Genomic DNA, 23555 nt, shown 5'->3' with positions numbered 1-23555 from the left:
AAGTTTAAAAAAAATCCTCTGCCAGTTTTCTCTGTTTGAGCGCCCAGTTGGAATTTATTTTCCCTTTTATTTTTTCTTTCACTAATGCCTTTGTATATTTATGGGGCAATATTTTTAGTAAAAAATTGTAGTTTTACAGAGGCCCACAGGTATATACAGTGTCCTGTGCTGACTCACAAGGATCAACTTCATGCACCTCTTCCCAATTCTGCACTCAGTGATACTACATTCGTAGCTTGCAGTCAGCCATAATGGAAGTATTTACACCATGGAAATTGGCAAACACCATCAACCAGGACTTTCCACCCAGAGAATCACAATTTAAGCATGTATCAAGACAATTCCAAGTACAAACCTCAGTTTTCCCAAAACCAGTCAAAATGTCAAAACAAAATCAGTTGACATACAGAACTATCAGAATAATATGCCAAATGTTACAGTTGAGAATTCCCATTCAAGAAATTTACCCAGAGTAGCTTTTGGAGCTTCATGTGATTTTTGTAATGTTCACTGCGTAGGGCTCCCCAGAACCAATCATTAAAAGACAAAAAATACAGTTGGATTATGGTACATTTTAGTTATAATTCCAGTTAGTTATTCATCAGTTTCAAGTAATTTCCAGATATTTTTGATCCACCCCCAGCGGCCTTTATTTCCACAACAGACAACATAGAGAATCCAGTCATTTCTAGTTATTAACATTTCCATGCTGATATACAATTTCTTACATGAATTAATACACACCATGCTCTCTCTTCAACGTCACATTCTGTAGTAACCGTGTTGTATCTCCTGGATGATACGGAGGGTAGAACTCAGCAAGCTTGGAGCATGGGGTCTGGCTTTGCCAAGATCTAAAATGAGCTAAAAGAATATGAAGTTTCCTCACTGGGTCTGAGTGGGGCTGGCCCACTAATCTGTTCTTCCTGGTAGTCTGTCATGGCACCCTGGGTGTTATTCCCAGGAATGTAATGACCTCGGATATCTCATCATTGGAAACTGTTCATACTAGAGGTTCTCATTTGGTTGTTCATTTAGCACCTGAATGTAGGCAGGAAGCATGTCTATCTGAAAGTTCTGTGTAGTTCGATTCCCTGCCTTTTATTAACATCACCACTTTCGCAGAGAAGTGACCTCCCCACGTGAGGAAGCCAGGGCACTCTGTCCTTCCAGCTGCCTCGGGACAGTGCTGGGCCGACTTCCACTCTCCAGGAACATGGTGTTCTGAGGACAGCCCATCTGAGTCTAGCATGCTTCCTCTCGGCTCCTGGCACTCCCTCTCACCCAGCCCCCACCTCAAGCAGGACCTCCCGTGGCATCGCCGCCCAGCTCCTCACGTGCCCCTCAAGCTTGGCTCGGTCTGGCCGTGCTCACTCAGGGACACGGATCCGTGGCCTTGTTGGTACTTCAAACATTGCGCTCGGCCACCCCCACTCCCAGCACCGCGCTGGCCCACGTACCCTCACTCTCCTGTGCTCTGAGCTTCTCTCCACCTAATCCTGCCCATTTGACATCCCTCCACATTCTACTACGTTCCATTATCTTCTACTGTGCCTTCCTGCCTGTTACCAAGGGAAGCTTGGGAGGGAGGAGTACATTCTAACCCTTCCCCTTTTCCCCTGTCAGAAACCACAGCTCAACTCAGATAAAAAAAATTGACTCCAAACAAGCATCTTGTTTTCTAAGACTTTAAGCTTGGAGAGACCCCAGGTTGGTCATTTGTCTCCCTTACCTCCCCAAGCACATTTGTGTCTGGCTAGTGCTATTGACCACTTCTACACAGCTTTTAATTTCTGTTATTTCTTCAAGCCAAGAATTATTTCAGATCTTCTTTTTGGTTTCCAAGAGGATAGATACTTCTTGGATTGGCTTTTATTCTGTTCTCTCTCTCTTTTTAAATTCTGTTGCACTCTAAAGACTGAGAGATCTTACCGTTTCTGCATATTGGACAATTATAGCTTTGTGGGTGGTTAAAATCTATACATAGGGTATCACTGCATTTACCATCTATTTTTTATATTCCTCATTTTGTCTTCCAAATTTATCTACCTGGTGTGAGTATACCTGATTCATTTAATTGCTGTTCAGGATTTATTTATTGGATATTATATTATTGATTCTCCTATTGATGGACATTTTGATTAATTTCTTTCTAACTCTTTTTTCCCCCCAATGGTGAGCAATGCTTCACTGAACAGATGTACTTGTATCTCCTTTTTCTATGAATGCAAGTTTTCTCAGGATTGGTGCTTAGTATCATAATTACTTGATCATGGGCTGTACAGTATCTTATTTTGCTGGTATCCCCAGATTGCACCCCAGAAATGTTGTAATAATTTATAAATTCTCAATGGTGGCTTGAATTTTTCCCACATCCTGGCCAACAATTGATAATTTTTATTTTTTGCCTTTATCATGGTTTTACAACAGTATCTTGTGGTTTTATTACACATCCCTGAAGAAAGATACATATCTTCAGATTGAAAAAAACTTGAGTCCTGAGCAAAATAAATAAAAATAAATCCATACTTAGTGACATTATAGTGAAGACAAAGAGAAAAATCTTAAAAGCAACCAAAGAAAAGAGTACAGTTTACTTACAATGGAAGGACAGCATATTTCTCATTGGCAATTATAGAGGTCAACAGACCACAGGACAGTATTTTCAAAAGGCTGTTGAGGGAGGGGAAAAAAAAAATCCTGTCAGATTAGAACTCCAAAGTATTTTCCCAGTGGTTGTGTCTGTGTATATTAATTGACCTTCCCACCTTCTTCAGAAATAGATACTGCCCCCCTTGACTGAAAGGTTGGGTAGGTGTCTGAAGCGGGGCAAATTCTAGAACCTCATGCCTTCTGGCCACATGATTGGTCCTTTCCTTTGTTCAATGCCCTTTGGCTTTACCCCAGGATTGTAAATACCACTTGGCAAGGCAAAGTGCTTTGGTTAGCCATGTATTTCCTGTTCCTAAAGCCTGCCCTACCTCAGGGAACTTTGTTCATTTTGCTCAGCCCTAGGCATGCATGAGTCTAGGTCCAGAGTAGGGGACCAACATATCCTTTTCTCAGCCCAGTATGGTTCCAGGCCTTGTTCTGTATCAATAAACAGACTGGCTAGACTCTGATCACAGCAGTCATCATAGCAATCAAGTTCCTGGCATTCTAGATGACTGAAAAGTGATAAGCCAACCTCTGCCAACTAGCCTCTGAAAGTAGCCCCTCCAAAAATTTATTTCCATCTAAGTGTGCTAAATCTTTAAGATTCAAAAAGGTCATCTTCTTCAGTCTGCACAGTAGCCCTGTGAGAAAGTGAAGGTAAGGTAGGCATCACCCTTTCCCTTTCACAAATAAAGAAACCATGACACCGATGGGTTGAATGACTTGACCCAAGTCATATAGATGATAAGAAACAAAACATATCTGACTCAGTTTTGGTTATAAACGCCCTTTCCAGAATCCAGGCTTTTTGTCCATTTTCCTGAAACTTTTTTTGAGCCTCTACTTTCAATGCCAGCAATTGAAAAACTTACTAATTTATTATATTTGCTCTTATGTGAAGGTATTAAAATTTTGCAAAGTAAAGATGTAGACAGCAAGATAAGAAATACCAAGAAACTGAATGTATGTTTAGAAATCAGATAATTAAAAAAAAATCAAGATGTATATTATACTGAGAGGTTAACATATTCAAATGAAATCTTACTTTATATTCATTGTGGATAAAGCCTAAATAGAAATATTCATAGGTATCATTGCTCAGGGCAGAGAAAAAATGATTTGAAAAATCAAAGAATTTTAGTTCAGTAGATTCTTATTTTCTGAAAGCCATAGCTTAAGTAAAATCAGGTACCTTGATCATGAGAGTTACTCCGTGGAACAGTGGCAAGGATCCACATGTGGGGTCTGACATCATTATCTCCTTCTAGGTACGCTGACTAATGGAGACAGAGGACCCTACAACAGAGGAAGGACTCTGCCCATTGCTTTTGCTCTGAACTGATAATATGAGTCCATATTTGGTCTTTCGCTGGCATAGAGTCTCTGGCTACAGCTCCTCAAGTAAAATGCCTTATTCCTCACTAGGGCCAGGGCATGGAAAATAATTACCTATTTGTCAAAGTCACAGCTGTAATTCCGGAGTAAACGAGCTGGAGGGTGAGGGGAGATACTATAGTAGTGTACTATTAGGTGTGGTCTGCCAGTCTCTGAAAGAGTTATGTGACCTTGAGCATCTCAGGTTGTCAACTGGTCCCTCTGCCTGCTGGTTGGCATTTTCATTTCTGAGTCATTAATTACATACTACTCAATAAGCCTCTAAATAATTTTTTTCAATATATTTTCATTATTTACTCAGTCAGCAAATATTGACCTTGTTGGCCAGTGATTCTGGGGTTGAGCAGACTTATCCATGAACTTGAGGACAGACCCTTTTGTTTTGCTCTCTTAGGTATAAATATAAAAGTGCTTACTGCTCCAGGGTAGTATGTGAAAGGAGGGCTCCTAAAAATTACGGGTGGAGAGCAAAAGTCAGGGAGTCCTCTAAAAATTTTTAATGGGGGCTTAGATTTTGAGGCAAAATGAGTTCTCCATTTAGGAAGGGAAAACATTTTCCCCCCATGTAAACAACGTCCTGGTTTAAACAATTTCACTGGCATAATGAATTCCCTGTATGAGAAAGTCACTGTATAATACTATTCTAAATCAGCTATATCCCAGTGGGGTTTAGAAGTGTTCAAAAAACAGAGCTGCTTTGAGAAGCAGCTTTAGGCAACTTTGTTGGATGATATATGTACACTAAAGCTTTTCCGTTTTCACAGCAACATGAGTTTCACAAGTCAAAAGAGAGAGGAAACTGGAATGACAGGCCAACCAAACCTCCTTCTGTTTGGGCAAGAAGTGCCACTGGGTTCACCCTTGCCAGGGCATCCTGCGCCTCCCACCATCTGCATATGATTTTGAGCACAGGGTGACAGGGAGTCAGGGGGCGGAAGGAAGGGAGCCAGCCTCCCCAGAGCACACGAAGCAGCAGGAGGAAAGAAGCCACAAAAAGGAAAGCATCTGTCTCTGTCTCGCTGTCTGTCTCTGACACACACATGCACACACACACACACCAGTTTGGTGCTAAATGTTCCCAGCTCTTCTTGGGACTCCAGCGATTCTCTTACTAGGACTTCAAGAGCTCACTGAAGGGAAACGCACACCAGAAGAAAAGGGAAGTTGTCACATGAGGAGCCGGATTCAAGTATTTGGAGGACTTTTGGAGACTTGAGAAGATGCAGGTAGCAGCAAATTAAAACTGTGGGTGAAAGCAAGTTAAGGAGGCAGATTCAGCAGTGACACAACCATCGTGACTCAAGAGAGCCTGACGTGATGGCACCTTGGCAAGGCCAGTTAGGGAAGTGAAGAAAATAGGGACTAGAGAGACCTGGAGCCAGAATACAGCTGGGTGTGGGTCAGCACCCCTCTCGGCGTCACCCTTGGTCACCTGATGGTGGGGACCTGCACGAATCGAGGTGGTGCTGGTTTGGGGCAGAATCTCCATGAACAGCGGAGAACAGCATCTGGGGAAGGCAGCGAAGACATTTTGAAACCCAAAGCAATAAAAATGTGTAAAAATTGTTAGTAGCAGAGCTACTAACACCAGGTGCTTAGAAATCTAAGCACCAAGATCTTCTGTGAATTTAAACTGTAGGAAAACAGAGGAGGGAGGAAAAGAGATGAAAGGAAGCCATTGGAGGGGGCAGGGTGATCCCCTTCTACTCCTTGCTGTTCCTATGCTCCCAGCCCTGGCCATTGGGACTGGTGAGCAAATCAGGTAAGATTTCACGTCTCAGGAAGAAGCTGTGACTTAGAAAAATAATGGCGTTGAAGTTCTCAAGAAATATGCTCTGCAGCTAAAACCTAGTCATGAAAGATCAGAGGAGAAAAATCATAGGGAAGGAAATGAATGGGATCATTTTAAAAATAAAGATTTGGTTGGCAGATTACCGTTGTAAAAAAAAATGAAAAGTCAGGAAAGTAGATGATACCAAAACCCACATTAACAAGAGTTGAAGAAAACAGACACTATTTACATTCCAAGCCAAATAATGAAGTGTCAGCGAAGCATCAGCTGGAAGAAAAAAAGCTGGAAAATGATTTTCTTTTTCGTTGCTTGCAGGCAAAGTTCTGGTTGAAAATAAATGAAAAATCTTGCAGCTGGCAGTAGAGGTCCTTAATGATCTCCATCAGCAGAAAACTAAGATTCTGTTAAAGGCTCTGACTCACAAAGCTTCTAAGCCAGAAGAGAAAGAACAGAAGCTGTCAGCTGCAGAAGGGGATGTTCACAGAGAATTCAAGAAACGGAAGATGAATTATAGTGAAGATAGATTATGTAAAAATCTGTTAGATCACCATGTGGTGAAAAAAAAAGCCCAAGAACTCAGACTTTTTCTTCATGATACATCAAGATTTCTTCCTGGAGAGAAGAGAGATGCTGCCTTGTAGAGACAGAAATTGCAGATAGCAAAGCCAAAGATGGATGTACTTCAGAGGTCTCAGAAATTAACCAAATCCAGGAAGATCACTAAGTAACTCCCATCAGTGAGACATCCTGGGAGCCAGGCTGGCTCCCTGAGCACACTCCCTGGCAGTACTGGGGCACTCAACCCCATTGTGACCTTCACTTGCTTCTTGCTATGGAAGAGGCATGCCTACAAGTGAATTAGTTGTGAATGGGCTACCGCCTGGGTAGAGGTACCTATCAGGTATCAGGGAAAGCTTTGCTTTTGATCTGTAAACATGACTTGATGAAAAACTGCCAGAATATCTACTGAATCCCACACTCTCTGAATGACAGACTACCCAGCCCTCCTTAATGGTGAACACAATGGGGATTTCTCCACTTCATCGCTAATCAAACAGACTTGCTTGGTCAACAAGGGGCTACGCATGGACTACTACCTGGGCCAAGGAGCTATTTTCAGGATCTGATAAAATATCCGCATCTAATATTGGCCCTGATGTGACTTCACTGACAAAGAATGGCCCCAAGAGCTCTTAACTTTCTCCAGGGAGGGCTGGCTTAGCTAATGCTGGTGCCAATAACTTCCCATCTTCACCAGGAGTATCTGTCATTAACTCAACACATAAATGACTAACATTGCCATCAGCCACCTTCTCAAACATGGACCTGCACATTCCCAATCTTTCTTCCTAGTGAGCTTATATCTCTTTGCTATAGGAAATTTTAGAAACATAGACCCTCTTGCCATAAGAAAGGACCTTCTTTATTGACCCTCATTACTTGAGATTATCTATCTTTCTCTTGCTACAGAATACATGCAGCCTATGGGTTCTAGAAAGGAGCTTCTCCCGATATTACCACCTGCTCCCCCAGGTTTCCAGCCTCAGGTTATGCTGAGATGCTTCAAAATCCACTGTGAATGTTATTTTGGTAATTCGGCTAACACTGTCTTAGAACTCAGGCTTCCCAGGTGGCTCAGTGGTAAAGAGCCCACCTGCCAACGGAGGAGACGCAGCAGATGTGGGTTTGATCCCTGGGTCGGGAAAATCCCCTGGAGGAGGAAATGGCAACCCACCCCAGTATTCTTGCCTGGAAAATTCCATGGACAGAGGAGCCTGATGGGCTACAGTCCACTGGGTTGAAAAGAGTCGGACATGACTTAGAGACTGAGCATATCTTAGAACTTAGTTTTATTGTTAAGAGATCTTTTTGAACCAAATGACTCAAATCTGATAGATATTTGATTTTCTATGAAGACCACCCCTTGAGCCGTCACCTTCCATTTTCTCCACTTCCCTCAAACCTGTTTTATGTACTATTAATATAGTTTATACAGTTAATGTATCTTGTACAACAGAGATGAGTTTGAATATGATCCATGTTGAATATAAAACTTCTATATCAATTTGCTTAAAAGGAAAATAATTATCAGCACTGTTGGCTAATCTATGTTCTTTTGCTCATCCAAATGTTGGATAAACCTTTATCAAAAGTCAAAACACTCAACTCGGTGGTAGATGAATGTTGCCTTAGAGGAAATAATTAGTCATTGAAATACCCTTACCCATCAACTGAACCTAAATCTATAATGTCATTGCCAAAGAATACACTCTTCAAGAAATCACTTAGAAAATTACTAACATAAGTATTCTATCAATATTTGAGAATTCCCTGCTGGTCCAGTGGTTAGGACTTGGCACTTTCACTTCCAGGGCATAGGTTCAATCCCTGGTCAGGGAACTCAGATCCTGTAAGCCACGTGGCAAGGCCAAAAAAAAAAATTTTTTTTCTACTTTAGCCGTGAAAGTAGAGATTGTTTGACTCCTTTACCCTAGTGGAATCCTTTATCTGTATAAAATTAGAAATCAGCATAGACCCTAAAAGCCGCTTTAGTTGATATGGAGGTGGCCTGGACACCTGTTGGTTCTACTTCCCTCTTATCTCATAAGGTGGCATCTCCAAGTACCCCAGGGTTCCACCAAGCTCAGTTTGGCAACTTCCAGTTTGCGACATAATAGCAATAAGGTCAACGTCATGATTCAATGGCCATGGAGGCCATAACCAACTTCTCCTATTTATAAACATAAAACTCTATGTGGCACAGGATAGATACATAGTTGATATTCAACAAAAAAAATTTTATCGCTATGCTTATCCAGCATTCTTGCAAGTGTGTACTACATTACAAATAAGAAGAATGAGTAGGCAAAATCTCTCCAAGTTGCAAATAAAACACCCCACTCTTGGGCCAACAGCATCATCTTTGTCTGTTAAAAATACTTCATTTTATTTCAGTAGAGATGGTAAGTACCTGTTAGTGATGTTATTAATGGGGCTGACATATCTGCTATGGAGTCAGGCAAGAAGCTCTCCTGGGAGAATAAGTTTTCACATTTCTTTGGTGTCTGAACAGCAACCCAGATGAACATTCAGCAATTTACTGTCCCATAGCACAGCCCCATCTCACTGTGATGTGTCAGCATTTTTGCAGTTTCCCATAGTGAAAGCTTCCTTGTGATTCTATATTCTTTGGGAAGATTAAACTCTGCCCTTTCTCTCCAACTCTTCCATCTTCCTCCTGAGACCACATGGGTCTCAGATTTAGACCTTAGATTCGTATTTAAATGTGACATTATAGACAACAACTTAGTGTCCAGATATTGCCTTGAACTGCAAATTAATTAATGAAATTCATCTGGAGAAAGGTTTAAGAAGATTTCAAAGACCTTAGATAACGTGATTTCTTTATAATTCTCTCCACTCTCCTCATATCTCTGACCCCTAACAGCACCACCATCACCTCCATTTGTGAACAGGGCACTTCACCTCCTACTCCAGTAGAAAATCAAAGCCTCAGGCTCCTGTCACTGACCCTGCAAACCCACCAGAACCTATGCGCTCCTTTCCTTTTTTCTGATGAGAAGGAACCCGTGCTCCGCACCCGATGCCCTCACCTGTGCCCTGGCTTCCTCTCGCCAACCTCCTCAGCTCCTGTTTTTCAGTCGCTAAGTTGTGTCTGACTCTTTGCAACCCCATGGACTGCAGCATGCTAGGCTTCCCTTTCCTTCACTATCTCATTTATTGAGTTTGCTCAGTTCCTGACTCCACCAATTATCTCCTCCTCTTCCTCCTTACACCCCTCTGCTGCCTCCTTCCCAGCAGTATTCAACATGCCAGGTGTCAGCTGGGTTCATAGAACACTCCAGCTATGACCCCCTCCTCTGCCCCCCTTCTGGTGGAGCTTAGTTGAGGGAGTTGCATCTCCCTTCCCCAATTCCTGTCCTCACCTCCCATGGATTCTCACAGAGGATACCCTATAGGGTCACACCCTAGAAGGTTCTTTGCTGCTGAACACAATAGACACCTTTGACTTTTCTCTTTGAACTTTTGGAAAATTGTGCCTATTTTAAGAATAACAAACAAAGGTCCATTCAGTCAACAAGCATTTATTGAGTTCTTACTAGTGCTGGGAACTTAGAATGTGGCAGTAAACAAGTGTTGGCAGTTGTGGAGTTTACATTAGGAGGAGATGGGGTCCCAAGCAATAAACAAGTAAATATATGAACAAGATGGTTCGAGAAGGTGATCACTGCTAGAGTGATGCGATAGAGCGTAACTATGGAAACCACACTGACTTCCCAGGGAAGCCTCTCTGACATGGTATTTCAGTTGAAGGCATTTGTGCAAAGATCTTGGGCCAGAACGTCACAGGCAGAATGAACAGTAAGCATAGAGCCCTGAGGTTGGCACAAGCACTAACAGATATGACAACATATCATTTACACGTACAAAAGCAGAGACCAGAAAGAGGCAAGAGTGAGGTCTTGCTGGGTAGCGAAAGGGCTTCTGAGCCACAAGCAAAGTGGACCAAGTCTGGAAGAACAACGAGCTCTGTACCCTTTGGGGTTTGGGCCTGGCTCCGCCTCCCCTCCTTGGGCCTCATGAGTAGAAGGGTTGGAGGAGTGGGGGAGGACTGGGAGGAGGATCTGTTCCCTGTATCCGCCACCCTTCAACCTCAGCCTTAGAAACCAATAGGCACATTGGCAAAAAAGCTGGAATAGCTTCTGGGATGGACCCCACTGGAGCCTGAAGAGAGAGAGATCCCCTCAACTCTCTTCTTGCATCCCTCCTCTCTGAGCTGGGTAGGGAAAGTAGCCCAAGGAGGGGTGCTCCTACAAGGCCACTGCTGGGTTACATAGCAGAATCCTACATCAAGGTCAGCCCTGAAGGGAGTGTGGTCTTCTCTCATGATCAGCTTCAGCAGTCAGGGTCCTCCAGGGCCATGGGATTGACACAGAACTCAGAGGGGCTCTCCAGTATTTGTGCCTGGGAGCAAAGACAAGCCCAAAGATATTCTCCTGAAGCCAAGTTCACACACACACACACACACCAGTCCACAGGAGCACCAGGTGATCTAAGGGTCCTCTGTTTTACCTGGGGGCATCGCCCTCCAGCACGTGTATATGTATAGGGAGTATAGTAGAACCAGAGTGGAGTGAGGGAGTAAGTTCCTATGGCCCTGATCGATAGCCCATCCCCAAGATCAAAGTCCTTTTCAAGAGCCTAGGGCTTTAGATAGTGGGAGCAAATCAAAAAGAAGAGATGAGAAGTCAACCCCAACCCTACTCCATGATAACTGGCTTCAGACCCCCACACACCACAGAATGGTTTCACACACAGGGAGGAAAGTCTTGGACTGCTCAGCTGCCATAACTCACCCCTCCCCTAGCTTAATTCTCCTCTCCTGAAGGCCAAATTCCTCTCCTAGTTTTCCTGATTCCTCTACAGTATATAAAGGGGTCCAGGCAGGGAGAGCAGGGGCGGGGGTTGGGGGGGCAGGTCTCAGCCCTCCCCCAGGAATTTGGGGCTCCATGGCCTGAGAACAGCAACTCTCTGAGCACCCTTTCTGGCCCTGCAAAGGTGCCCTGGGGTCTGCCTGTGTCCTGAGGTGGGGAGGTGGGGAAAACAGCAGCACTGCCTCCCAAGGAGCCGACTTAGCAGCCTTGTCTCTGAGCCTTCGGGAGAGGGGAGGCGGGCAGGGTACTGAGCCCAGATGACTCGCCCAGGGTTACACGTTTTACCAAGCAGATAGTGCTGGAGTTGAGACTGTCCAGATGGGTTGGACCAGATGGGTTGCCTGAGAGTGTTTGCTGTCACCCAGGAGGGGGTCGGGAGGAGACATCCACAGATCCCTGTGTGAGGCTGGAGACAGGGGCCTGGGGGGTGGGAGGGAGCACCTTCCTCATGACTTTCTCCAGCTTCTGACCCAGCACGTCAGGCGCCTCTGACAGGCGCATCTAGACAGCTCCTACCCTCCCTGGGGATCTCCTTGCATCTCCGGATCATTTGGCAGCCTAATGTCTTACTACAAAAGAACTTGAATCTTCCACACTTGAAGCCAACTATGCCTCTGACTGTGAGCTAGTACAGGACTGATTAAGGAGGTCAGAGGGAAACCAAAGGCCACAGGGGGACAGAGGAGCCCAGGCAGAGGATTAATGACAAAAAAGGAGGTCGAGGATTAAAAGTCAGACTAGGCAACAAGATGCCAGGCACGGAGGGGTCTTGAGGTTGGAGGACAACATATGCGCTGGCAGTGGGGCCGTCCTGCTCCAAAGATCCTGGAGGCCTGTGTACATCCTTCAGGGGATAGGACTGTAGCTGAGACCAAAAGAGCTGTGGAGCCTAAGGGGTGCTGGGGGGACCCACCGCCTGGAGCCTAACGCACAGAGGTGTCCCCTCTCACCTCCAGGCAGGCTGCCCGGCAGCCCCCGCGCCACGGGGACTGTGGGCATCGGCCGTGGCCACATCAGCAGGTGTCGGCGCCTGCGTCATGTTCAAAGCCAGGTGACCTGTCCCAGGGCACGTGGGTCGAGAAGCAGTGAGTCCGGGAGCTGAGGCCGACCATTCACTTGAAACTCCTCCATCACTTCTTCCGAGGGGTCGGCTTGCTCTTCCTTTTCAATCTGGTTAACAAAAAGAAAAGTCCTCAGCACTGCTAAGGATGTGTCCTTTCTCGGTGCTCAGTCACTAGAATTATAGATTTATAGACCACCTTTGAGGTGATCACTTCTGGTAAACTCAGCCTTAAAAATCTCTCTCTAATTTCTCAATTCTGGAAGTATCTGGCCAAAATAATATATTTTTTTATTTTATAATAATATTTTATATTTTTGGCCTGAGCCTGGGAAAGATATTCTTTAAAAGTTCTTCTGTCTTTATGTACAGTGATTATTGTTTTTCTGTTTAATCATTGCAAATATTTTGAAATACAGAAAACACAAAATCAAAATAGCACCACTTCTAGAAAAAGCTAGTTTTACTGCCTATAGACATGCACACATGAACATACACACAAACACACATAGGGGTGTGTATGCACATTATAAAATTGTGACTATATTGATGTGTTCCTATTTTGATGCAGAATAGACTTTTCAAGAAGGAGATAACACCCAGTTATCTCCTTATAGATATGTGATCATTATAAATATATGATCCCAAAATACTATTGCTTGAAAGTTTATTCTCCAACTGAGAGATTAAATTATTAGACTGCAGAAATCTATGTGGCTACCTTCAAAATGAGGTCATGTCAAATAGTTTCAGAATATCATCAAAGTTCTTAATTTAAAAAATAAATAAGAAAAAAAAATACCAAGACAAGTGCATCAGGAATATGCATTTTTCCACCAGAGACTAACCTTATGAGGATCACAGCTTTTCCTATAACTTGGGGACTTTGAAAAATTCAAAATAAAATTCAAAATAAAAATAAAGTGTTAACAACAGCATTCTCCCAAACCCCAAATTATATGGCAAGTGCTAGCGCCCATCAGAAAGGATCCAGGACACCAGGAAAAACAATGAAGAAATACTTGGTTGAAACTTGCCTAGTGAATTGTAGCCTGAAAGGTTGGAACACGTCTCTTGAAATTTAGGAAGAGAATCTGTTTTCTGGATCTTTTCCATGCCTTCCAGACATGGGCCAGCCTGTTCATATTAGAACGTCCTATAGATCCTGCTGAATATAAAACCCTGGATGCTGACACTAGTGTGGATGCTCACATAGCCTGGGTACCACCTCTGCAGTTACTGCTGCACATAGACCACTCGGCATCTTAGATACTCTGAGCACCTGGTTACCTCACGGGCACTCCCCTGGCAATGGCAGCCACATTGATGCCACTGGGACATCCAAACTGTGCAGCAGCAGCCCCTGAGTTCCTTCTCAACCAGGGGAGGCAACCAAGTTGGGGAGGCTCTGCTAGTAGTTAGGACTGAGTGACACAGTGTGTCTGTTAAATAAAAGTTCTAATAAGAGCCACTTACTAGTAGTAGAAGATGAAGTAAGCATTTTACCATGATCACAAATGAGGTAGATAATAGCCACATGTCACAGATGGGAAAAACACAGCTTTAAGAGAATAAGTGACTTGGACATGCAAACTGTGCTCAGCCTCAAACCTAATGCTGAAGTTTGACCTTTCCACCGGTCCAGACTGACTGCTAGGTGTATTGAAAGGTCTGTTCAGTCAAGCCCTGAGTCGGGCCCTGGCGTCGTGAGTATAAGATAGAGTCCCCGGAACTTCCCTGGTGGTCCAGTGGCTAAGATTCTGTGTTCCTAATGCAGGGGGCCTGGGTTCAATCCCTGGTCAGGGAACTAGATCCCACATGCCACAGCTAAAGATCCCATGTGTCATGATTAAGACCTGGTACAGCCAAATAAATATTTAAAACAAAAAGAAAAAGAAAAAGAGAGTCCCTGCTCCTGACTCTTGCACCCTCCAGCAAGGGAGATGGACCCTGGGGTGTCAAATGTACCAGCTGAGCTCACACTGGAGTTGGCCTCCGCTCAGTGAGAAGGCGGAGAAGGCAATGGCACCCCCACTCCGGTACTCTTGCCTGGAAAATCCCATGGACGGAGGAGCCTCGTAGGCTATAGTCCATGGAGTCGCTAAGAGTCGGACACGACTGAGCGACTTCGCTTTCACTTTTCCCTTTCATGCACTGGAGAAGGAAATGGCAACCCACTCCAGTATTCTTGCCTGGAGAATCCCAGGGACGGCGGAGCCTGGTGGGCTGCAGTCTATGGGGTCGCACAGAGTCGGACACGACTGAAGCGACTTAGCAGCAGCAGCAGCAGCAGTGAGAAGGCTTTGTCTAAGGGCCATTCCCAGGCTCCTTCCCACTGACAGCAGTGATGACTCTGCAGACACGGGGGTCCTCTGGCTACATGACATACTCTGCATATCATCCCCGTTGGCCCCATTTGGCCATTGGCCAAACCAAAATAGGAAAATAACTGGTCACTATTAAGCAAAAACCAAGGCTATATAACATATCCAAATCGTCGTCTTGTAGCCTAGCTCTGAAGGGTGAAAATTGTAAAGACCTTCCACCTGGCAGAGCCAAAGGAACAAATGGCTCAGGGCCCCGGAGGGCTGGGGAAAGAAGAGGCGTGAGTTTTGGCCTACACATAGTCAACCATCACAGGACTGTTCTTCAGGGCCTTAGTTCTCCTTAAGAAGAGCTGGCCCCAAATGTAGATTAGAATTAAGTCCATCATGTAAATGCAACCTCAAGAGCTTCATCTCTCATAAGCATCAAGGTGATGTCAATACCTGGTGATCCTGGGGAATTGCCCAAGTTAAGAATTGTAGTGGTAATTGGAACCTCTTTGATTCTGTAAATGCAAAGCATATTCATGCCCATTGTCTAGTTTGATGATAGAGGATGTCAATCAATGAGCTATGAGGAAAGATAAGCCACATCCTGAAATAAGAATTTGAGGTAAAAACAGGTATGAACCTACAACTCAACCCAAGTCCAATATCTGGCTGGGCCCAGGCCTTTGGGATCTAATCGCTTTAAATTATTCAGAAAGACCATTTGGCAAGAACTTAATCTTATTAAAATATTTTTCTAAAAATAAAATGTTCTAGGTGAAATAGCAGTTTAAACCACATACAGAAACTAGGCATAGAGAGCAAAAAGGAAAAAATAAAACTGTCTCTTTTTACAGATAACATGACTATCAATGTAGAAAATTTCAGAGTCTACCCTCCCTCCAAAAAAACTAGAATAAGTTAGTTTAGCAAGATCACAGGATACATGATCAGTATACAAAAATCAATTATATGTTTATACATTGACAATGAACAATTGAAATTGAAAAAAGAACTATTTTAATAGTACCTAAAAGCATGAAATGCCTAAGTGTAAAGCAAACAATATGTGTAAGATCTGTATACTGCAAACTACAAGACAAAAGGAGCTAAATGAATGGGGAGATATACCATGTACGGTTCTCCCCAAGTAGACTCACAAACTTAACACTATCCCATGCAGTTTTACCAAGATGTGTTGTAGAAATTCACACGCTGACGCTAAAATCTCTATGGAAAAGTGGAAGAATGAGAATGGCCAAAAACAATTTGAAAAATGAAAAAGAGTGTTGGAGAATTTACACTAAACTGATTCTAACACTTACTCTAAGGCTATGGTTAATGAAGCTGGTTAAAGAAAAGATACATAAATTAATGAAACAGAAGTGAAAGTCCAGAAATAAATTCACACATGACCAGCTGATTTTTGACAGAATTGCAAAAGTTATTCAGTGGAGAATCTTTCCAACAAATGATGCTGGAACAATTGAATATCCGTATGTAAAAAAACTTGAACCTCAATCCATATCTCACACCATTTACAAAAAATTAACCCCAAATGGAGAGTAACATAAAAGTTAAATTTTTAAATTTTGAAAAGAAAATATAGGAGAAAATCTTTATGACCTTTGGTTAGGCAAAGAACTCTTACACACAATACAAAAAGCACACATACAATACAAAAAAACATGATCTATAAAAATAAAAAATTAATAAGTTGGATTTAGCCAAGGTTTGAAACTTTGGTACTTCACAGAGACACTGTTAAGAAAATGATAAAGGAAACCATAGACTAGGAACAAATATTTGCAAAACATATATTTAACAAAGGGCTTGTATCCAGATATATATTTTTATATATCTGATATATATAAAATAATTATATTATTTTACAATAACATAATTATATATTGTTACACAATAATACAATATTAAGACACAATAATAAGAAAATAATTTGCTTTCTAAGTAAGCAAAAGATCAAGCACACACTTCACCAGTAAATGTCTTTGGTGGATGACATGTAAGTTCATTAAAAAAGCATCATTAATCAATAGGAAAAGCAAAATTAAAACTACAGTGAGGTACCACAACTCTTATATTAGAACGGATAAAATTTTAAAGGGCTTCCCTGGTGGCTCAGTAGTAAACAATCTGCCCACCAATGCAGGGGACGCAGGTTTGATCCCTGGGTCAGGAAGATCCCCTGGAAAAGGGAATGGCTACCCACTCAGGTATTCTTGCCTAGGAAATCCCATGGACAGAGGAGCCGGGTGGGCTACAGTCCCTGGGGTCACAAAAGCGTCAGACACAACTTAGGGACTAAACAACAATAAAATGAACCCTTATGTTCACTGCAGCATTATTTATGAATAGCCAAGATATGGAGACAAATGTCCATCAGTAGATAAGTAAATAAACTGCAGAGCATATATATACATACATATACATACATGCATATAGTTGGCCAAAAAGAAAAAAGTTCATTCTGATTTTTCCATAACATCTTGCATATATATGTATATGCAATGGACTATTATTCACCCATAAAAAGGTATGGAATCTTTCCATTTGTAGCAACGTGGAAGGACCTGGAGGGCATTATGCTAAGAAACATAAGTCAGAGAAAGATAAGCATCAAAGGATCTCTTCTATATATGGAATCTAAAAAAGCAACCAACCAAATGAAAAACAAGCTCATAGACAGAGGCAGAGAGTAGGGAGGAGAAGTGGGTAAACTGTTGACTTTTTTTTAGTTTAAATAAATTTGAGAACTTAAAATAATTTAAATAAACAATTAAATAATGAACACTAAAAACATTTTAAAATCAAACTACCAGGATTAAAAAAAAGGAGTCTGATGGGTAGAGAAGGAAAAGCCAGAGGCACCTGGTGAAGTTTAAGAACAGTTGCTGTGGGAACCCTTAACAACGCAAGCTGGGAGAAAAGCAGACTGTTGATGAGTTGATAAGTCCATTGGTGATTTCAGAAATGGCTATTTGTTTCCCTCATTGGAGAATAACTTCATAAGAACAGATGGTTCAGACGCAGCTCCATCCAGCAGAGCTCAGCAAGCCCTCAGCACAGCCTCACAGCCTGTGCTCTGGTATTCCTAACCTACCCTAACCTTCTCAAACCTCTGATTGTTTCATCCTCAGAGTATGACTTGCCTTCATCCTAGCCCATTAATAGGTCTCTCTCTGCTTTCCAAAGCCAAACGGCTTTTCCTGCTCCCATCAGTGGCCCATCGCTCCACACACACTAGGAAGGAGCCTTACTCTAGCCACGATCTCTATATCCTCTCCTTTGTTTCTAGGCTGAGTCTCAACTTCTGCATCCCTTCACATCAACTCTAAATGTACTTTAAGTTATGGCTAAAAAAAAAAAAAAATTCCAGAGAGTAAAATTGGCAAGCATGTGTGTGTGGTGAGAGGTTGGAAGTCAGGGTGGGGCTTGGGTTTCCAGTGGGAGTGACTAGAGGGGCTGTGGTGTTATTTGCTGAGATTGTTGATAAGAGGAAGAGTGAGATTTACTAAAGACCCAAAAGGCCTTTGTCAAAATTGTATAACCTCTAAAGGTCAGATCTCAAGAATGGCACCATGTCTAAAAGTAAGTCAATTTCAGGAAAGCTTTTTCTGACCTTCTCTTCATGTGGAATTTAGTAGCTCTGCTTCAGAGTGAATTTTTCCCATTAACCTTCCTCCTACCGCTTTGATTTAGGACAATCAGTGTCAATAGAGTATTGTATGCATATTGCATAGTATGGTGAAGTAGTAGCCGTATTGCATTGCCTTAGGACCTTTGGGAACCTGAGAAGGGAGAATGAGTACCATAGGAAGGGCTCAGATACATCTGGGATGTCACTGGACATTATGAATGAAGCCTGTCAGGTCCCCTGGTCCCCAGGAAGGGACAACAGCTGAGGAGGCGATAGCCTGTAGAGGTGTCTTCTCTGATACCCGCCGAGAACAGCTAACTGGGGGAGTCAGAATACACCACCACTAAAATACTTAAGTAAATAAAACCAGGGAAGCTAAATCCAGACACATCTGTGTCTCAGAGGAGATTGGCTTTCATTGTCTTCCTCCTCCTTCTGATGTCCTGGTTCAATTCCCAGCCATCACGCAGCTCACTGGGGATTCTGAGTTTAGAGCCACCACCACGGATGACTTGCCATATACAGTTAGTTTCCTCCACTCTCCACATTTCCTTAGCACGTCCATATATCGAAATTTACCTGTCATAGGACCTTAATACTCAGGCCCCTTCAGAAGGCATAAATTAACAACCAGATTACCTGGTATACACTTCCTATTACACTTTTAGTGACTTACCAGTCACTTACCAATCTGTTATTTCTCTTCACAAATTAACCTCACCTCATCTATGTTGGGGGTGGGGTGGTTACTTATTGAAAATGCAGCTCCCCAGACTTCACCAGTGACCCAAGGAATTAGATTCTTTGCGAGCATGTTAACGTTCCCCAGTTGATTCTTCTATGTACTAAATCTGAAAACATCGTGAGACATGCACACACTATTGTATGCTATGTAGTCTCTGAGCCTCAGAGCATATATGAGAATCTCAAATACAATCAACACCCACTGTTAACTCATAAAACAGGTTCATTCTCAAATACTAAAAGGATTAAAGAATTGGCTTGCCACATGTGTGGGCAGAGAGTATATGGGAAATCTCTAACCTTCTGTTCCATTTTACTGTGAACCTAAAACTGATCTGAAAAAGCCATCTATTAAAAAAAAAAAAAAAGGCTGACCTGCCTAAGATGCAGCTGATGGGCACGTGCTCTCCGGTTCACCTATTCTGTCTACAAGCATCACCGCCTTTGGTTGTTGTTCAGCCACCAAGTTGTGTCTAACTCTTCGGGACCCCATGGACTGCAACATGCCAGGCTTCCCTGTCCCTCAGCATCTCCCAGAGTTTGCCCAAGTTCATGTCCATTGAATCAGTGGTACCACCCAACCATCTCATCCTCTGTCGCCCTCTTCCCCATCTCCCTCTTATCCTCTACTTATTCTAACCTAACCTCTCCGAAGCCCCAAACAGGCAGAGCCATTCTCTGGGTTCCCATCACCCAACGCACATGCTGATTATGAGAGTACTAGAGCATTTAACCCTACACGGTGACTAACTATTCTCTCATTTGGTCCTGGTGAGTCACAAACAACCTGGTTGTTTCAGCTGCATTCCCATCCCCAGTATAGTATGTGGAACTCTATACATATGCAGTCAACTTGTTGAATGAATGAATGATCTTGCCATTGAGGTTAACATCAGATGGAGTGTGTTGGGAGGAGGGATGAACTGGCTGACCCTCTCCGTTAGCACACACACCGATACCCCTTCGAGTCCCCATTCCTTCTCTCTCTGAGGCACAGAAATGGAGGCCTTGTTTATTCAATCTGTCACTGCGGTTCACACTCTGACTTTATAAATTAATCATTTCCAGCCCTCTTAGACAAAGGGAGCAACCCATACTGCCACCTGAAGTATTGTACCAACAGCATCTTTGAGCAAAACAGGAGCCACACTAGGAGTTTCAAACGAGGGGATTTAATGCAGGGAACTTGATGACCCAGTTTTTGTAAGGCTGAATGAAGGAGGACCATTGAGATAACGCATTGGTAGTAAACACAGGAAGCAGCTACTAACCTTAGGGCTGGGGGGAGCAAAAGGGAAGAGATGGTGTTACCAGAACCTAGAAGCTTTGCCGGGGGACCCCCCACGGCTGGTGCCTGGCCCCCTCTGGGGGCTGCTGCGCGGCTGCTGCTTGGCCTTCTGAGGGGGACGCTGCTTGGCTGGTGGAGGTCGGACTTCTGGGCGGGGGCGTGGCTGACGTTCGGGCCTCGGAGGGGACCGTGGCTTGGCTGGAGCCTTGACCACCGCGGGGGGTGCAGCTGGCTGGCGCTTGGGCCTCTGAGGGGACGGTGCGCGGCGGCTGGTTCTGAGAGGGCCAAAAGAAGCTGCAGGCTGGGGCAGTGGCTCTCCTCTGCTGCCTAAGTGATGCTGGCGGGAGCTGGAAACAGGAAGGCAGCCCTGCTCCCCCTCCCACCTTCCAGGCTCCCTCCGGTACCTTCCAACGGCAGCGCCTAACGGGGAGCCGACTGCCAGGGGCTTGGGGGAAGCGCAGTTTGCCGAGAGCCCCGGCCCCAGCGTCGCAGAGCCGAGCGGGAAGGGGGAGCTCGGAGCCCGAGACAGAGGCCAACGCCCAGCCCAGGTGCCGGGCGGCAGCACAGACCACTCACCTGGTCTTCTGGCAGGCGCAGCAGATCCAGTCCTCCTCTTTCTTCTGGTAGAAGCAGCCGCTTTTACAGATGCTGTACTTGCGGTCCACGATCTCGCGTTTGGAGTTGAGGAAGGTGAATGGCGGGCAGCAATGTATGCTGAAGTGCTCGGAGAACTTCTGGTTCTTGGAGAGTCTGGGGCCCTCCTTAACCACTTTCTGACTCATCTCACTGGAAAAACCGTGATGGGGGCAGCGGGAGTGAGGAGACACAAAACAGCGCATCAGGCGAGGGAGGTTTCTACTCAAGGAACCCACTCCGGCCACTCCCATCGTCCAAGTTCACGTTCAGGGCTGTCCTGCCCAGCTCCATGGAAAGGAGCTATTGAATAAATTGTTTGTGCCTTTTAAAAAAAATTATTTTTTTAATTTTGAGTATAGTTGCTTTCCAATGTTGTGTTATTTTCTACTGTACAGCAAAGTGAATCAGCTGTATGTATACATATATCCCCTCTTTTTTGGATTCCCTTCCCAATTAGGTCACTGCAGAGCATTGAGCACAGTTCCTTGGGCTATACAAGTTATCATTAGTTTCCTGTTTAATAGGAATCAGTAGTGTACATATATATATATATATATGTCAATCCCAACCTTCCAATACATCCCATCCGAAATTTAAAAAAATATAATTATATGGTTTTTAAAGGTTACATTCCATTTACAGTCATTACAAAATTTTGGCTGTATCCCCCATGTTGTACAATACAACAATCCCTGTAGCCTATCTTATACTTAATAGTTTATACCTAGGCAGTATAAGGGAAGAGTTTGTTAATTTTTATTTGTGTATTTTAAAATCACGTTTTCTGAAAAGGGACTCTCTTTTCTCTTTTGTGTTAGCCGCCCATTTAGGACAGGAACAAAATATTATAAAGCCAAATACATCTATGGCAAAATAATGTTGTAGATTTAGGAGTGACTGTTTCTCTAAAAAATCAAGAAGGATTTGTTATTAAAAGCATAATTGCTATTCACACAATAAAATACTACGCCAGAGAAACAACAGACTATAGACACACATCAGCATGTTTGAATCTCACAAACATAATGTTGAACAAAAGTCAGACACAAAGAAGTATAAGCTGTATGATTCAATTTATATGAGGTTCAAAAACAGGTAAAACTAGTCAAGTGCATGGTGCTAGAAATCAGAACATGGTTATACTTTGAGAAGGTGGGGTCTGAGAAGAGGCAGGAGGGAGCCTGCTGGGGCAGAAAATGTTCTGGATCTTGATCTGGGAGATGGCTACACAGATGTTTATGTGTATAAAAGTTCAGTGAGCTCTGCACTTCCATTTTTGTGCATTTTACTGCTTACCTAAGTTAAAAGGGGGCTTCCCTGGTGACTCAGTCATTAAAGACTCTGCCTGCAATGCAGGCAACCCGGATTTGATCCCTGGGTCAGGAAGACCCCCTGGAGAAGCAAATAGCAACCCCCTCCAATATTCTTGCCTGGGAAATCTCATGGACAGAGGAGCCTGGTGGGCTACAGTCCATGGGGTCGCAAGAGTTGGATATGACTTAGTGACTAAACCACCTCCTGAGTTAAAAAGGAAGAGTAAGAGGAGGAAGACAAGAGACTAGAGAATTTTGATTCTTGGAAAAATTCTGAAAGAGTGGATAAAAATCTTAATTACTACAGCATCCTTGGAGAAATGCGACACATGCTGAAATAGTCCTACCTTACACTCCATTTACTGTGTGGATCACAATAAACTGTGGAAAATTCTGAAAGAGATGGGAATACAGACCATCTGACCTGTCTCTTGAGAAACCTGTATGCAGGTCAGGAAGCAACAGTTAGAACTGGACATGGAAAAACAGACTGGTTCCAAATAGGAAAAGGAGTCCGTCAAGGATGTATATTGTCACCCTGTTTATTTAACTTATATGCAGAGTACATCATGAGAAACGCTGGGCTGGAAGAAACACAAGCTGGAATCCAGATTGCTGGGAGAAATATCAATAACCTCAGATATGCGGATGACACCACCCTTATGGCAGAGAGTGAAGAAGAACTAAAGAGCCTCTTGATGAAGGTGAAGGAGGAGAGTGAAAAAGTTGGCTTAAAGCTCAACGTTCAGAAAACTAAGATCATGGCATCTGGTCCCATCACTCCATGGGAAATAGATGGGGAAACAGTGGAAACAGTGTCAGACTTTACTTTTTTGGGCTCCAGAATCACTGCTGATGGTGACTGCAGCCATGAAATTAAAAGACGCTTACTCCTTGGAAGGAAGGTTATGGCCAACCTAGGTAGCATGTTTAAAAGCAGAGACATTACTTTGCCAACAAAAGTCCGTCTAGACAAGGCTATGGTTTTTCCAGTGGTCATGTATGGATGTGAGAGTTGGACGGTGAAGAAAGCTGAGCTCCGCAGAATTGATGCTTTTGAACTGTGGTGTTGGAGAAGACTCTTGAGAGTCCCTTGGACTGCAAGGAGATCCAATCAATCCATCCTAAAAGAGATCAATCCTGGGTGTTCATTGGAAGGTCTGATGTTGAAGCTGAAGCTCCAATACTTTGGCCACCTCATGCGAAGAGTTGACTCATTGGAAAAGACCCTAATGCTGGGTAGGAT

At 43.5% G+C, this 23555-nt stretch overlaps 2 protein-coding genes across 12 annotated transcripts in view; one reads left to right on the top strand and one right to left on the bottom strand.

The window, feature by feature from the left end:
- Positions 1 to 23555, top strand: part of LOC145520640 (uncharacterized) — a 310815-nt gene that overhangs the window by 237945 nt on the left and 49315 nt on the right. The window lies entirely within an intron of this gene.
- MOBP (myelin associated oligodendrocyte basic protein) lies at positions 558 to 22418 on the bottom strand. Of its 3 annotated transcripts, XM_081527633.1 has the most exons (5): positions 20937 to 22418; positions 20344 to 20635; positions 12249 to 12468; positions 2602 to 2673; positions 558 to 2498 (listed from the first exon to the last, which is right to left on the bottom strand). In XM_081527633.1, exons 1-2 carry the CDS (start codon positions 21245 to 21247, stop codon positions 20380 to 20382), a joined length of 567 nt encoding a protein of 188 aa, XP_081383759.1. In that variant the 5' UTR covers positions 21248 to 22418; the 3' UTR covers positions 558 to 2498; positions 2602 to 2673; positions 12249 to 12468; positions 20344 to 20379. The 3 variants fall into 3 exon arrangements, with proteins under 3 accessions (XP_081383759.1, XP_081383761.1, XP_081383758.1); XM_081527635.1 differs by lacking the exon at positions 20344 to 20635 and having other exon boundaries at positions 20937 to 21325; XM_081527632.1 differs by lacking the exons at positions 558 to 2498; positions 2602 to 2673 and adding an exon at positions 9933 to 10828 and having other exon boundaries at positions 20937 to 21325.

The sequence above is a fragment of the Giraffa tippelskirchi genome, chromosome 9 (genome assembly GCF_054371585.1).
Source record: "Giraffa tippelskirchi isolate mGirTip1 chromosome 9, T2T-mGirTip1v1.2.pri, whole genome shotgun sequence".
NCBI classification, from domain to species: Eukaryota; Metazoa; Chordata; class Mammalia; order Artiodactyla; family Giraffidae; genus Giraffa; species Giraffa tippelskirchi.
This window is presented reverse-complemented; position numbering and strand designations above follow the sequence as displayed.

Bases quoted from the DNA above. Each gene is read 5' to 3' on its own strand.
- MOBP (XM_081527633.1), bottom strand. From the start codon at position 21,247: ATGGGAGTGGCCGGAGTGGGTTCCTTGAGTAGAAACCTCCCTCGCCTG. The intron at 20,636-20,936 runs GTGAGTGGTCTG...TGGCCCTCTCAG, and splicing joins TGCGCCTGCCAGAAGACCAG to AACCAGCCGCCGCGCACCGT.